This window comes from Bombina bombina, chromosome 4 (assembly GCF_027579735.1).
Source record: "Bombina bombina isolate aBomBom1 chromosome 4, aBomBom1.pri, whole genome shotgun sequence".
NCBI lineage: Eukaryota > Metazoa > Chordata > Amphibia > Anura > Bombinatoridae > Bombina > Bombina bombina.
In genome coordinates, this window is record NC_069502.1 from 759,535,240 (window position 1) to 759,553,054 (window position 17,815).

The following is a 17,815-nucleotide window of genomic DNA, read 5'->3' on the forward strand; positions in this document are numbered from 1 at the left end:
TATTCTAATAAATGTATTAACTCCTAAAGCTAAGTCTAACCCTAACACAAACACCCCCCTAAGTTAAATATAATTTAAATCTAACGAAATTAATTAACTATTCTTAAATAAATTATTCCTATTTAAAGCTAAATACTTACCTGTAAAATAAATCCTAATATAGCTACAATATAAATTATAATTACATTGTAGCTATTTTAGGATTAATATTTATTTTACAGGCAACTTTGTAATTATTTTAACCAGGTACAATAGCTATTAAATAGTTAAGAACTATTTAATAGTTACCTAGTTAAAATAATAACAAAATTACCTGTAAAATAAATCCTAACCTAAGTTATAATTAAACCTAACACTACCCTATCAATAAATTAATTAAATAAAATACCTACAATTACCTACAATAAAACCTAACACTACACTATCAATAAATAAATTAAATACAATTCCTACAAATAACTACAATTACATGAACTAACTAAAGTACAAAAAATAAAAAATAACTAAGTTACAAAAAATAAAAAAATATTTACAAACATAAGAAAAATATTACAACAATTTTAAACTAATTACACCTACTCTAAGCCCCCTAATAAAATAACAAAGACCCCCAAAATAAAAAAATGCCCTACCCTATTCTAAATTAATAAAGTTAAAAGCTCTTTTACCTTACCAGCCCTGAACAGGGCCCTTTGCGGGGCATGCCCCAAGAAAATCAGCTCTTTTGCCTGTAAAAAAAAACATACAATACCCCCCCCAACATTACAACCCACCACCCACATACCCCTAATCTAACCCAAACCCCCCTTAAATAAACCTAACACTAAGCCCCTGAAGATCTTCCTGCCTTGTCTTCACCTCAATAGGTATCACCGATCCGTCCTGGCATCCGGTGCTGAAGAGGTCCAGAAGAGGCTCCAAAGTCTTCCTCCTATCCGGCAAGAAGAGGACATCTGGACCGGCAAACATCTTCATCCAAGCGGCATCTTCTATCTTCTTCCATCCGGTGCGGAGCGGGTCCATCTTGAAGCAGCCGACGCGGATCCATCCTCTTCTTCCGGCGTCTCCCGACGAATGACGGTTCCTTTAAGGGACGTCATCCAAGATGGCGTCCCTCGAATTCCGATTGGCTGATAGGATTCTATCAGCCAATCGGAATTAAGGTAGGAATATTCTGATTGGCTGATGGAGTCAGCCAATCAGAATCAAGTTCAATCCGATTGGCTGATCCGATCAGCGAATCAGATTGAGCTCGCATTCTATTGGCTGATCGGAACAGACAATAGAATGCGAGCTCAATCTGATTGGCTGATTGGATCAGCCAATCGGATTGAACTTGATTCTGATTGGCTGATTCCATCAGCCAATCAGAATATTCCTACCTTAATTCCGATTGGCTGATAGAATCCTATCAGCCAATCGGAATTCGAGGGACGCCATCTTGGATGACGTCCCTTAAAGGAACCGTCATTCGTCGGGAGACGCCGGAAGAAGAGGATGGATCCGCGTCGGCTGCTTCAAGATGGACCCGCTCCGCACCGGATGCAAGAAGATAGAAGATGCCGCTTGGATGAAGATGTTTGCCGGTCCGGATGTCCTCTTCTTGCCGGATAGGAGGAAGACTTTGGAGCCTCTTCTGGACCTCTGCAGCACCGGATGCCAGGACGGATCGGTGATACCTGTTGAGGTGAAGACAAGGTAGGAAGATCTTCAGGGGCTTAGTGTTAGGTTTATTTAAGGGGGGTTTGGGTTAGATTAGGGGTATGTGGGTGGTGGGTTGTAATGTTGGGGGGGGTATTGTATGTTTTTTTTTACAGGCAAAAGAGCTGATTTTCTTGGGGCATGCCCCGCAAAGGGCCCTGTTCAGGGCTGGTAAGGTAAAAGAGCTTTTAACTTTATTAATTTAGAATAGGGTAGGGCATTTTTTTATTTTGGGGGTCTTTGTTATTTTATTAGGGGGCTTAGAGTAGGTGTAATTAGTTTAAAATTGTTGTAATATTTTTCTTATGTTTGTAAATATTTTTTTATTTTTTGTAACTTAGTTATTTTTTATTTTTTGTACTTTAGTTATTTTATTTCATTGTATTTATTTGTAGGAATTGTATTTAATTTATTTATTGATAGTGTAGTGTTAGGTTTAATTGTAGGTAATTGTAGGTAGTTTAATTAATTTATTGATAGGGTAGTGTTAGGTTTAATTATAACTTAGGTTAGGATTTATTTTACAGGTAATTTTGTTATTATTTTAACTAGGTAACTATTAAATAGTTCTTAACTATTTAATAGCTATTGTACCTGGTTAAAATAATTACAAAGTTACCTGTAAAATAAATATTAATCCTAAAATAGCTAAAATATAATTATAATTTATATTGTAGCTATATTAGGGTTTATTTTACAGGTAAGTATTTAGCTTTAAATAGGAATAATTTATTTAATAAGAGTTAATTAATTTCGTTAGATTTAAATTATATTTAAGTTAGGGGGGTGTTAGTGTTAGGGTTAGACTTAGCTTTAGGGGTTAATCCATTTATTATAGTAGTGGTGAGCTCCGGTCATCAGATTAGGGGTTAATAATTGAAGTTAGGTGTCGGCGATGTTAGGGAGGGCAGATTAGGGGTTAATACTATTTATTATAGGGTTAGTGAGGCGGATTAGGGGTTAATACATTTATTATAGTAGCAGTGCGGTCCGCTCGGCAGATTAGGGGTTAATAAGTGTAGGCAGGTGGAGGCAACGTTGTGGGGGGCAGATTAGGGGTTAATAAATATAATATAGGGGTCGGCGATGTTAGGGGTAGCAGATTAGGGGTACATAGGGATAATGTAGGTTGCGGTGGTGTACGGAGCGGCAGATTAGGGGTTAATAATATAATGCAGGGGTCAGCGATAGCGGGGGGCGGCAGATTAGGGGTTAATAAGTGTAAGGTTAGGGGTGTTTAGACTCGGGGTACATGTTAGAGTGTTAGGTGCAGACGTAGGAAGTGTTTCCCCATAGGAAACAATGGGGCTGCGTTAGGAGCTGAACGCGGCTTTTTTGCAGGTGTTAGGTTTTTTTTCAGCTCAAACAGCCCCATTGTTTCCTATGGGGGAATCGTGCATGAGCACGTTTTTGAGGCTGGCCGCGTCCGTAAGCAACTTTGGTATCGAGAGTTGCATTTGCGGTAAAAATGCTCTATGCTCCTTTTTTGGAGCCTAACGCAGCATTTTTTTGGACTCTCGATACCAGAGTTAATTTTATGGTGCGGCCAGAAAAAAGCCCGCGTAGCGTTAACAACCCATCTACCGCCAAACTCCAAATCTAGCTGTATATATGCATATAGTTTTACAATCAATACAAAATAAAGTACACATATCAGTGTTTTTTAGTCTTTAAAATAACTTTATTTTTCGAATTTGCAGCAATAAATAAAAATAAGTATGATATATATATATATACATATATACAAAACTGTATTATCGAATATCAATAATTTGATTACATGTTTTATAAATATTATAAAACTTTATATGAAAATGCTGTAAAGACAACGCTTTTCAATAACCATCAAATATTTAGTGAACTTATGGCACAGTTTTCTAAAATCTCAAAACAATAATTTAAACTTAAAGGGACAGTTTCCAATTTTTTTTTCTTTCATGATTCAGAAAGAAACAACTTTCCAATTTACTTATATTATTTAGTAGGCTTCCTTTTCTTGTTATCCTTTGCTGAAAGGTTTATCTAGGCAGGCTCAGGAGCAGCAAAGAACCTAGGTTATAGCTGCTGATTGGTGGCTGCATACCGATTGTCATTGGCTTACCCATGTGTTTAATTAGAAACCAGCATTGCTACTCCTTCAACAAATGATAGCAAGAGAATGACGCAAATTTGATAATAGAAGTAAATTTGAAAGTTGTTTAAAATTGTATCTTCTACCTAAATCATGAAAGAAAATTTTTGAGTTTCAAGTCCCTTTAACTTATGCAAAAAATAAAATAACTTCTAAAAGTTACAATAATCAGGTATATAAAAGATATACAATGTATTTACATAATTTTTAATTACTTATGCAAATAAGATTTACTTAATTATAACAATTATTAATACTTTAAATTACTAATAACTAATTAGCATAAATTAATATATATACAGTTAAAAGTGCAATAAGTATGTTATTTAAAAAATTATAAACAGATTTATTTTCAAAATAAATTTTTAGTTTTGGTTTAACTCAGTACAATAATGATGTATATAAATATTATGATTATTGCACTTTTTACTGTATTATACTGAGTTAACAAAACTAAAAATGTATTTAAAAAATAAATCTGTCGCGCTGCTTATCATTTTTTAATAACATTCTTGTGTGTTATTTAATTTATTATAAATATATACAGGAATACGCTATAAGTTAAAAAATGAATAACTAGTTCTATAACAAACATTTTTCTTCAAAAGTTAAATAACTCATCATAATTTATGTAACCGTATTTAACCTTATCCTACTGGAGTCAAAATTATTAATTAAAGCTAAAAATATGTTTTTAAAAATAAATTTGTTGCATTGTTTATCAATCTTTTTACCACTATGTACTGTTTGTGTTTCAGCTACTTGGCAAATTCTCTAGTTTAAAGGGCCAAGATACCCAAATGTTGAAGTACTTGAAAGTGATGCAGCATAGCTGTAAATAGCTGGCTAGAAAATATCACCTGAACATCTCTATGTATAAAAGGAAAATATTTTACTTCAAAAGTTTCCAAAGTATCACAGCCAGTAAGCAGCCAATCAGGATGCTAGTCCCAGGACTTGAAAGGGAGTGTCCATCTGACATGTGCAGACACAGTCATGTTATTTTCCTATTCAGTATAAGAATGTTTAATATGATGAAATCTCACAAGATTTCAGTAAATCTCATATGATCACAGCAAAGCAAGACCTCAGCACTGCTGATACTGATTGACTAGATATTTTTTTTCAACTTGCAGCTGGACAGCAGCTGAGGTATAACTGTTCAGAAACATTTTTGAGATAAAATATCTTCCCTTTTTACATAGAGATGTTCAGGTGATACTTTCACGTCAGCTTTTAACAGCTATGTTGCATCACTTTCAAGTGATTTAGCATATGATTATAATGTCCCTTTAAATGTAAAATGCTATATCGATTTGTTTTATTAATTAAACAACACATTTTTAAACAAAAATAGTATTCATCTAATTAGTCCAAGACCTTTAGAAATAAAATGCAGAGTAATAGGCTGGAATTTGTAAGCTTTCTACAAACCAGATTTTCAGTATATTCTAGCAGGTGTATAATATCATGACAGCCATAATTGTTTTGCTGAGAAATTCTTTAAGTTTTCTCTTCTCACACAAGGAAAATTTGCATTTTTAAAAGTAAAGATGTTAGATTTAGTTATGTGCTGCACATGTAGATTCCAGTGGAATGACTCTGATTATGGTTGTTGTAGTTGTATTAAAGTGTCAGTAAACCTAAAAAATAATGTTATATAATTCTGCACATAGTGCAGAATTATATAACATTATATTAGTGCTATTGTTATAAAAGCTTATATCCCCTTTGAATTTTTTTAAAATATGTCAGTTTTTCAGACCCGCTCTCTGTGCCCTTCTGAGCGGGTCTGTTTTTATTACACAGCGCATCGGGCCAGCTGTATAGTCACAGCCCGGCCCGACCGCGCCATTATACACAGTGCAGCTTGCTCTTGCTGTCAGACAGAGCAGGAGCGAGCTGCACTTAGTGTTATGGCGCGGTCGGGCCGGGCTGTGACTATACAGCTGGCCCGATGCGCTGACTAAAAATAACAGACCCGCTCAGAAGAGCACAGAGAGTGAGTCCGAAAAACTGACATATTTTAAAAAAATTAAAAGGAAATATAAGCTTTTTTAAGCAGACCACATATATGGTCAGTGCCCCTAATCACTGAATAATTAGATCAGATGTGCTCAGATTGGGATCTACCAGTAGATCACAAGTCTGTTGGATAAGTCCACATTTCTCTCTCAGCCAGTAGTGATAGCACAAGCTCAAGTTAAAGAAAATGTAAAAATGTGTTTTGTACAAGTAAACTCTCCACCAATAAAACATCATCAGTTAAAACAGGGTGATTCAGCATAGGAATATTAGTCACTCCCTGTGATAAAAAAAAAGATCAACTTTGTTTACAAAGCTCAGAATGTCTTATGCTTAGCACATACATAAGTAAATCACACTGACAAATGTCATTAAAAAAATAGACCCCATTCCACTAAAGTATGGAATAACCCTGAATTAGATGCTTCCACTATTCTGATCCACTTGTGCTTGGTGATATCAGCACTATCATTTACTGCCTATTGCCAGACCACAGACATAGCTTGCATATGGTGAGCCTATATATTCACTAGTGCAGTTCCTGACTGTCTGTGCAAAAATCAACTTGTTACACGATGCATTTCTAGAGAAGGGACAGTTGTTTCGCCTGTCTCATTTTCTGCAATTATTGCAATGGGATTCTCATAAATATTTAGATTTTCGTCAATTCCATTGCTCATTTCTTTGTATTTGTTTTCATCTCCAAAGGCCTGTTAAGCAAAAAAAAAAAAGATATAACTTTAATAAAAATACATTTTAAACTAAAAGCTGTCATTATATTTATGACAGTATGCTTTTATTCTGAGACAAAAGAAGCCCTCTTAAATTCAAGGGTCATTAAATTCAAAATTAAACTTTTATGATTCGAATAGAGCATGCAATTGTAAACACATTTCTAATTTTCTTTGGTTATCACATGTGCTTTGTTCTCTTTGTATCTTTTATTGAAGAGTAAAACTAGGTAGGCTCAGAAGTGTGCACGTGTCTTTAGTACTCTACAGCAGCAGCGTTTTAAACATTATTTGTACCTTTGTTATACACTGCTGCTATAGAATACTAAAGACACATGCACACTTAGGGTTGCCTCGGCCATGATTTCCTGGACACTTATGAGTTACACATGCTGCAGGGTGTGTTGGGAGGAACATGCATTGTGCTGCTGGATAGCACAAAATAGTGACCATTGACTGCGCTATTCATGTTCCTCCCTGCACACTCCAGGAAAACATGGCCGAGGTGGTAACCCTAGTGGGGAAAGCATCATTTAAAAACAAAAGCAAGAGGTCTTTCATGTCCCTTAGAATGAAGTTTATTTTCCTCATGAATATTTTATCTTAGGATATTATCCTTCAGCATTGGTTCTTGATAGGTGGTCACATATCCTTTCATCACAATTATCATGAACATAAAGATTTATTAGTTCTCACTTTAATATACACTTTATTATATACATTATGCGCCTGTATTTGAATGATTTACATCAAAGACCAAGCACAATAATGACAATATCAACTTTACTAAAATATATTTACTCACCTCTCTGTTTATCTTCCCTTCAGTTTCTTGATAAGCAATGAAATGAATCAAAGTATAGATTCTGCAAAAAATAAAAAAAGCAGACTTTAAAATGCGCTTAATGCAGTTGGTTTGAACCAAAACTACAAACACTTAAGAAAATGGTAAGTAATGAAAATATCCAATGAAAGGCCCATTTGCTTGTTCCAACTAAACGAGGATATTCTAAAATGCAATATCGTTTTTTCTTTATCCTTTTACATTAAAGGGACAGTGCGCTGTAACATTTTCTCCTCTGTGATATGCTCTGGTCTGTTTGAAAGGCTGAGGACAAGTTTGAAAACCAGTGTTCTAGAACAATGAGCATGAAACGAGGCGGGATGCAAAGGGATAATGTCATGAGCTGTAGCTGTATCTGCCGCTGGTCATGTGCAATCTGGTGAATGAATTTTAGTGCTTTACAACCCTTAACAGTAGATTTAAAAAGAATACGAGGCTTATGTTGTTTCAGTATTATATGCCTAAATATATATCTGTTTATAATAAAAATGTATTAACTAGACTGACTTTTGTCTGTTAAAGGGTCTTAATAGTCGAAAATTTACATGCTCTAATCCTAAAGTCGTAAAATTACATCCTCTAGTGACCCTGCACTACTGTGTTTAACCCTTACAATCAGCAGCGCTAGTCGCATGACGAAGATGTGCAACTAGCGCTGCTGATTGGATCAGAGGTGGTTTCCGCACCTGCAGTGCTTTGTGGATCCGAAGCAGTACTAACTTTGCAGGGATTAAACACACAGTACTGCAGGGTCAATAGTCTAACAAATATGAGCATGTAATTTTTTGATTATTAGGCCTTTTAATCAATGACGGTTAGTGATGTACTATTCCCTTGTGAGTATTTACAAACGTACCTATGATATAGAAGTGCACCAAACTGTAATAGAATTAAGATGGCAAATGATATCAAGAACATAAATCCAATGGGTTCCACAGGCAATGTTTCAAAATCTGAAATGGTTCCATTGACAAACACTTTGGGTATTTTTATGGTGATCGAAGAGCCAATTATTTGCAAAAAGAAAGTAGCCACAATCCACAACAGATTGATCATGAAAAACACAAAGGTTACCTGTAGGGATAATAAGAATAAAAATATATGAACAAAATCTTCTCAAACATTTATCTTTAGACAAAAGAAACCTGGAAAAAAAAAAAAAACTTTAATAAACTTTCAATGAAAACAGATGTTCGAAAAACGTTTCAAACAATATCTAATCTAGGTTTATAAAAGAAAGCAAGTTTCTATGCCTGTGTAGACTTTGATATTGGTGTTAGACCAATGGTTTTCAAACCTGTACATAGGCCAGAGTTTGAAGATATCTGAACTAGAGCACAGGTGAAATAATCAGATGATTAGTAACCATGGTTATTTTATCTGCTCTCATCCAAGGTAATCCTGAAAATCTGGCCTGTTGGGGAGGCCTGAGGGCAGGTTTAAAAACCATCGGATTAGGGGTAGGAAAGGGAAGGTTATGCAGGACCTAGTCACACTGATGCGGTGCACATTTTGTGCAAAATTTGATGGGAAATTTTCTTGCATAGTTTTACTCATCGCCACATGTTAAATGTGTTCTGAAATATTGTAGTGTGAACTACTTAATAAATCACAGTATTTGAAGAAAAAAAAAAAAAAGAGTAGTTTATAACCAACAATGCTCTACAAATTGAATAGTTTTCAATTTGTATTAGTATCTTACTGACATTTTTTTACATTCGTTGTTGTATTTAAACTCTACAGGACAATATTTAGGAAGATGGATGCACTTCTTCCAGTAAAAGAAAGACAAAAAAAAATAATTTTGGACTAATCCTTCATTGCAAGAAAAAAAGAAAAATAAATATTTTTATTTTAGTTCATCTTATAGCCACCAGTGGGCCATTTTAAGAATTAGTTTATCCTTTGAATGCTAAGCTGGATTTAATTTTTTTTCTGTCTTTTACTATTTAAAAAAAAAAATTATTGACTTTCCCCCCCTCAGATCCTCAAGTCTTATACCATTGGAAAGGTTAAGCGATTACCTTTCCAACGGTAGGTATTGCGGGTCTGTAGCTGCTTAGATGCTTGAGACACAGGCTTCTAAGCAGCATGCCCCTTTCCCTATACTTTGTATTATAAATTTTAAATAAAGTTGAGCGGTGACGTCATCACGTCATTGCGCGTGACGTCACCACACGTAACGGGAAGCCCCAATGATGCCTGTCACTATACAGGCCCGATCGCCGGGGTGGGAGTCAGTGGGAGCCCCTAGATTGCTCTAAAGGTGGTTGAGTGCTAGCGACGGCTCTGAGCCGTCGTTAGCACTCAAGGGGTTATTTAAAAATAATAATAATAATAATGTTTTCTATGAGAAACGTCTTCAGGGCAGCAGAGGCAAAGCTGGACAACAGCTTAAACCTAAATAAAGTTATAAAGTGATAGCTAGTGCTAATGCTACAAGCCAGCAGCAACACACAAACTCATTTATTTCTTTTAAAATGCATTTATTTTTTAAAAAAGCCTCAGGATTGTCAAGAACTAAAGCAACACTTATCAGCTGACACAGGATCAATCAGCTGACAAGGACATTGGTGGATCACTCACTAACTAATAGTTTAAAACTATAAATTTTAAGTATTTCGGTTTTAATGGCATGAACGAATCAACAATTTTTTTTGGTCACATGCATTTGTTCATTTAATTGTTAATAGGGCCACTTGTTTTCTAATTTCCATTGAGTGTATAGAATACAGCATATTAGTGATTTTTGTATTTATTATTTGTCTGAATTCAAATGTACATCAGCTACATAGTGCTTAAGCGCATAGAAAGCAGATAGAACTTATAAACCTAAAAGCAGATTTTATAGCGCAATGTTTATATTTATTTGTGAAAAAAAACAACAAAACAAATAAAGTATAGCTGCAACAGTAATAACTTACTTTATTCCTTAATGACTTTAAATCTTCTGCAATTTGTTCTTGTTTTTTCTTATCTTCATTGAGAGGCTCCAAGTAATCCTTTATAAGAGTTTTCCAAAATGGAACTTCCTCCTTAAAGATCAGTTACAACACATTTTAGCATGATCTAAACTTTTGGAGATAATTATACATTAATAAAATGACTGCATTTTAGACTTTTTGAGGGAGAACACTGTTTATACCCAGACTATACAAAGATTTAAAGGGACATTGTACACTAGATTTTTCTTTGCATAAATGTTTTGTAGATGATCCATGTATATAGCCCATCTGAGAGTGTTTTGTAACAATGTATAGTTTTGCTTACTTTTTCATAACATTGTTCTGATTTTCAGACTCCTAACCAAGCCCCAAAGTTTTAGATGTATACTGATGTCTACATATTTCTGCTGTTCCTGTTTGTGTAATCTGTCTTTTCATATGCAGGGGAGGGAGGAGGGGGTCTGCTCTTCCTGCTTTCTCAGCCCCTTTCACTGGGTGTCCCAGCCTAAGCTCATCAAAGGTGCTAAACTGGGAGCTGCTAAGTAAGTTTTTAAAAGGTTTTATACTGGATTTTTAGATCAATATCTGTGCATATTGTTCTTTATAGTAGCGTCTATTACATGCAGTTATATGAATATTGGTGTATAATGTCCATTTAAGCTGCATATATTTTAGACAAATTAAATAAAACATAATATAATTATGTTAGAATAAAATAAAAAAGAATGACATTCTGGCATGGGATGCTGTATTAGTGGCCCTGAACATCAGTGTACAGGTTCCCTGTCTGGGAATCCTGTGCGCATTTACTTTAATAAATAGGGATCTAATGGATCTTAGTTCTAGTATTTTTAACTGAGCAGAAACTACTATTGTGGGGTAGTTTGTCTTTTTTGTCAACATCATTTGATGAGTAGCACATTTCAGTTTAAAAGTGAAATATAATGTAGAATATAGAGGAGAAAAAAAATCCAGAAGTTTAAATTTAAAGGACTCTAAAGTCAAAATTAAACATGAATGATTCAGAAAGAGCATGCAATTTAAAGAGACTTTACAGTTTACTTCCATTATTCAATTTTGCACAATCTTTTTATCTGCATAATTTCTAAGGCGTCGGCTCCTACTGAGCATGTGCACACAGTGTATACATATACTAGTCTGTGATTGGCTGATGGCTGTCACGATACAGGGGCCGGCAAATGGTGGAACTATACATTTGTCAGATAGAATTTTTTTTACTACTGATTTGAAATTCAGAGTAATATCACAATGTTTTTTTATTATGCAATTTGTATTTAATGGTCCTTTAAGGAAATTAATAAGAAAGAGAAATTATTTTTTGAGACAAATATATGATGCTCCTCAAGATGGAAGTGTACTGAATTGTTTCTGTAGCCTCTAATTTCAGAATCGCTGTGCATTGTTTATCTGTTATATACATATTGTGCATACATTACTACTAATTAATCATATTACTCACCTCCATTAATTGTTCTTCATTTAGTACATTGTATCTTGATTTAGATTGTAATTGCTGTATCCATCCTGTTTGTAGAAAAGTGTATAAATAAAACTATGATTTCCATAGGAAGAAAACAAAAAATAATCATATCTATACTTAAAGTTGTGGCTTTGAATTTAATTCTATTATGCATTTTGTTTCATTCTCTTGGTATCCTTTATTAAAGTTGCAGCAATGCACTAATGGGAGATGAACACAATCGTTAAGCCGACGAAGAGGCATTTTTGCAGCCACCAATCAGCAGCTAGATCCCAGCTTCTAAGCCTACCTAGGTATGCTTTTCAACAAAGGATACTGACAAAACAAAATTAGATAATAGAAGTAAATTGGAAAGTTTTTTTAAAACTGTATACTATATCTAAATCATATATGTATAATTTGCCTTTCTAAAATTCTTTGAGGGATCCCATAGAACTGATGAGACATCTTAGATAATCTTAATGGAGTGGAGAACTTTAGATCATTAGATGGATTTAGGGCCTGATATTTAAAACCTTGCCACTCAGGTAAGATATTGTAAGAAGTCACGTCGTTACAGCAAGGCCTTTAAAACATTTTTATAAACATACATTGTATCTTGAGAAGTGTTTATGTTGCTGTGTAGTGTTATTTATGTGACACAGAGACTCCTACATTATAATGCAAGGTCTAAAAAAATCCCAAAGATTTAGTCTGATTTCTCTCCATGCCGGTGAGGTTTTGAATATCAGAGCCTTAAAGTGATAGGAATGATAATGTGTAGGAGATTTGTAGCAAATGCAATTTAAATTGAAACCATTCAATTTTGATAAATGTGTTATTTTGATAAATGTGTTATTTTGATAAATGTGTTATTTTGATAAATGTGTTATTTTGATAAATGTGTTGCAAAGAAGGTTTAACAATGCTGTGTGTTCTTATTTGGAAATGCAAGCTGCTTTTTCATTTTTTTCTATGTGAAGCAGATTCCAGCTTGTAGGAAACTCAGCCCCTTTTCTTATTTCATTGTCTGTCTGTAATTAAATAATATATACTTACTTTCTTCATAAGCTTCCTGTGCAACATCATCTTCATTCGTGTGGCTACCTTGTTCAATGTCATTTTCATGTTCTTGGCTAAAAAAATAAAATTAAAATGATTAAATAAAAAAATAATTAAATAAAATGTTATAAAAGCTAAATCTAAACATATTTATAAATATTAAAGTAAAACAACTTTATTTTCACTCGCACACACACACTTATATATATATATATATATCTATATCACATATATATCTATATCACATATCTATGTGTATGTATATGAAAAAAGGTTGATTCCAACAAGCTTTTCAAGAGGTGTTTCCCATTACTTTAACTGATTTGCAAATCCTTGTAAATTATGCTATGCTAACAAATGTGCGCTGGTAAAATAAGTCAAGCGCAATACAAATGCAACCTCGCGTTCGCATTTCCTGGAAGCCTTGAGCTCACGAGAACGCACTTCCATAGGCTCCAATAGGAGCCTCGTTCTCATGTCATGAGACACGGCAAACCACCTAGCGCATCGCAGGGCTGTGTTGGGGAGCAAAAAAGAATATATATGTGTATGAATATATATATATATATTTATATGTGTATATACACATATTAACACATAAATATATATGTATATAAGCATATACATATACAATATATTTACTTTCAGTGCCTTTTTTGTTTTCAAACACCCCACATCCCCTCACTTTAACCCCTTATAACTGCTTTGTGCAGTTTTTATGAGGAAAATAAAAATGCTCATTTTTTTTATTTATGTTAAAAAAACGGTCCACTTTATTTTGGGGGCAATTGGGGCACATTTTTTTCATGAAACCGCAAGCTTGTGGAAGAATTAACCAGCCACTTGTAATGGCTGGTTATTTAATGTGCGCCAATAAGCGGACAAATTTGTCTCTTTACGGGTGCACGTTAAAATAGGGATCCACTAGCCCTAATCTAATCTAGCCCTTATTTTGCAATGCCATATTTAATCACTGAAATATGCTATTCTTTTAATGACCCTGACACTGAACCCAGTTTTTTTTTTCTTTTGTGATTCAGATAGAGCATGCAATTTTAAGCAACTTTCTAATTTACTCCTATTATCAATTTGTCTTAGTGTTCTTGCTATCTTTATTTGAAAAAGAAGGCATCTAAGCTTTTTTTTTTGTTCAGAGCTCTGGACAGCATTTTTTATTGGTAGAAGAATTTATCCACCAATCAGCAAGAACAACCCAAGTTGTTCACCAAAAATGGGCCGACATCTAAACCTACATTCTTGCATTTCAAATAAAGATAACAAGAGAATGAAAATAATTTGATACTAGGAGTAAATTAGAAAGTTGCTTAAAATGTCATACTCTATATGAATCACGAAACAAAAAAATTGGGTTCAGTGACCCTTTAAAATCAAAAAGAAAAAGGGATGAACCCTGGAAAGCTCAAACCCTTAGACGTTTTGGAGATTAAAATACATTGATTTAAAATACATTGCAGACTAGTATTATTTTTAAGAGATTTATTGATGATCTTTTATAGGTTTCTAGAGAAACAAATGTTCTAATGTCTCTGTTTAACTTATCTCTAATATATATATATACTGTATATATATATATATATATATATATATATATATGCATTCCAATATAAAAAAGTTGATTTATTTTGGTTGTACCTTAATCAGTAATAAATTTAGTCATAACATTATGAGCCACTTTATGAAGGTGTGGACACAGCTTTGGGCCTGAGCGTTTCAGTCTCACATGAGCGGGCCTTAAACACTAGTTGTGTAGCTACAGTCCTAAGACCACAACTACTTAGCTTCAAGGGTCTGATCATCTGGATCTGATCAGGATGATTGACAAGCCCTGCTCTTGTGCAGTCAGTTGCACAAGAGCAGGGGGTGTGGCTGCACAAGAAATTGCTTGTGCAATGTTAACTCTCAGATGCCGGACAGATAGGGTTCGCAGACGGGAAACTTATCTGTTCAGCCTTTGATAGGGCACAATTGTTCAAAAGTTCATGATTTTGAAATTGAGAATTTAAGGAGTAGAATGTTTGCACAGAGCCATTCAACATTTTAATGTTGTTAAAAACCTTTTAAGTAGCTTTTAATCAGAACCTGTAAAGGAAAACATATAGTATCTTCTTAAGCATGTGTATGATTGTAGAATTACAACAATGATTGCACAGGGCTCGCATGATTAACTTGTGCCTAGAACTCCAGATTTATAAAACCAGTTTTGGTTATTTCAGTTTACTACTTTCAATATTCAGTAAAAACATGTCCTGTTGGTCCTGTTGTATATAAAACATACAACAGTATATAAACATATAGATTACATACCTTTGAATGGTGAGAGGCTGAAGATTATCTTTCTGTTCTTGTTTTTGACTATTCTCTTTAGCATTTTGCTCATTAACTGATATCTCTATGTCCCAGCACAAACATTTACAATTCTTTCTAAATCTGACTTTCTTGTTTACTTCCTTATTTTCCTCTTTTGGTTTAGCAGTCTCACGAGTTCCCCATGAGACTATGTGCATGTTAACCAAGGAATATATAGTTAATAGGAGATAGCCACTTGGTACACAAATAATGTACATAAGTCCATAGATTAGTAAATGGAATTCCTGTGGGTGAACTAAAGCTGTTACAATGTATATTAAAGCCATGGAAATGAGAAATATGCCAGTAGGTGTCACAAAGGTTTCTTGTTTAACCATGTCACCTAAAAAGCAACCAAAACAACATATGTAACAATGGTACTTTTATTATTGATGCTTATAATATCTCACAACAGTTTTATCCAGTCATGTATATAGTAGTGGTATATGTTTTCAGATATGGTTAAGCCTATCAATGTCTGAGTTTTTATAATAAGTGTACTGTGTAGATTAGCTGTTTAACCAATTAAACGATATTACATGCACTTAGGCAGCCATTTTGTGCTAAACACAATTTGAATAATTTTTGCAAATGTGGAGCAATATAAAACATACATTCCTTGTAAACTTTCTCTCTGTGTGCATAGGAAGAGAGAGTGTATATGAGTCCAGCCTATGCTTACAATACAGCGGTTGATACCACTTCCAAAATCACCTATTTTGAACTAGTTCTCAATTATGTTTACAAAAGCAAATATATGGCAAGTGCTCCTCTATGTAATGTCTTGAACTCCTTCAGAAGTGCAGAGGTTTTAATTATGCTTGGAAGCAAATGAACACTTAAAGGGACAGTCTAGTCAAAATTAAACTTTCATGATTAAGATAGGGCATGCAATTTTAAGCAACTTTCCAATTTACTTTTATCATCAAATTTGCTTTGTTGTTGAAAACTAAACCTAAGTAGGCTCATATGCTTGAAGGCATGCTTGAAGGCCGCCTCTTATTTAAGTGTATTTTGACAGTTTTTCATAGCTATTTCATGTGTTCCATATAGGTAACATTGTGCTTACTCCCATGGAGTCAGCACTGATTGGGTAAAATGCAAGTCTGTCAAAAGAACTGAAATAAGGTGTCAATCTGCAAAGGTTCAGATACAAGGTAATCATAGAGGTAAACAGTATATTAATATAACTGTGTTGATTATGCAAAACAGGGGAATGGGTAATAAAGGGATTATCTATCTTTTTAAGCAATAACGACTCTGGAATAGACTGTCCCTTTAAAATGCAAGTGGAAGAGGGTCTTGGTCCTGATGAATATGCAAATTGTTCATTATCATAAGAGCCACAATTGGCTGAATTGCTCGGGGAAAGGAAACTTTTTTATGGGCAGTCTAGAGTGTTGTATGGAGTGGTACAACTTTTGGCAAACAGAATTGTTATTTTTATTTTCTAAACTAACTTGCAAAGCATTGGATGTGTGTTTACATTACACAATAGCTGCCCTATGCAGCTTTTAAAGTGTGTATACTTCTTCCACCCTTTTAGTTGTCCCTTTAAAGCAATACATATATATTTCATTCTGTTTAAATATATTTTAAAACGTTTATGGAGTTTATTTTGAGCAGAATGACCCTTAAAATAAGCAATAGCACGCTATTTACAAAGTTAAAAAAAGCAAACAAAAAAAGCCATCATCTACTTACCTATAATACACAGGAAGGTTGCGGTCATTAGAAAAGCATATAGCACACTGAGCACTGCAGCAATGTTTATTTGGGTTTTTGTACTTGTTAGATAACAGACACCAATGTACATAGCTGGAGGAGTTATTGCTAATATTAAACTGACATTTGCATTCCATTGAAAGAGAAAGGAAAATGAACCTATAAAACAAAGCCAATGTGTTATTAATAGTTTACTATGTACAGTATTTAATAGGAAAATAGATATAACTTAAGTAGCATTAATTTTAATGGCATAGTTAGACAAACAATACCTTACTGGCTCAGTATTAAAGGGACATTAAACACTAAATAAATGCTAGATAGAATGATGCATTCAGAGAAAAGATTAGTCTGAGAATAACATAAAGGTGCATTTTATAATGTTTCATTAGTTGTTTAAATAGTGACAAAATAAGTGTAAAATTTTAGTGTCTATAAAACAATGGGAGCTGCCATGTTGTAACTTAGGTTACCTTCTCTGCTGTGGCTAATTTGGGACAGTTATAAATAGGTCACTAGAGTGTGCAGCCAATGGCATGTTCTGCACTTCCATTTCTAACAGCAACTGAAAAGCTCACAAGTTCATAATGGAATTACAGGAAAAGGGGACAAAATAAATAATGAAAGTATATTGCACACTTTTTTTATATATACGATTTATCATTTTATATTTCCATCTCAAAGTGTTTAATGTCCCTTTAATGTCAACTAAAAATGAGAGAAAAATGCCATTGTGCATTTTATTTGTTATATATTCACTAAAATTGGGGGCACATAGATTGTTTTGTGTATATTTTCAGAATT

The 17,815-nt window shown here is 34.0% G+C and overlaps 1 protein-coding gene across 1 annotated transcript in view; it reads right to left on the minus strand.

The window, feature by feature from the left end:
- Positions 1-5,790: 5,790 nt before the first annotated feature.
- Positions 5,791-17,815, minus strand: part of LOC128656895 (chitin synthase chs-2-like) — a 39,004-nt gene continuing 26,979 nt past the window's right edge. The window contains exons 12-19 of the mRNA XM_053711064.1: positions 16,991-17,170; positions 15,245-15,629; positions 12,917-12,993; positions 11,858-11,922; positions 10,357-10,467; positions 8,289-8,506; positions 7,394-7,454; positions 5,791-6,567 (exon numbers count right to left, since the gene is read on the minus strand). Coding sequence (XP_053567039.1) covers positions 6,418-6,567; positions 7,394-7,454; positions 8,289-8,506; positions 10,357-10,467; positions 11,858-11,922; positions 12,917-12,993; positions 15,245-15,629; positions 16,991-17,170 — 1,247 coding nt within the window. The 3' untranslated portion in view covers positions 5,791-6,417. The remainder of the gene's footprint in view (positions 6,568-7,393; positions 7,455-8,288; positions 8,507-10,356; positions 10,468-11,857; positions 11,923-12,916; positions 12,994-15,244; positions 15,630-16,990; positions 17,171-17,815) is intronic.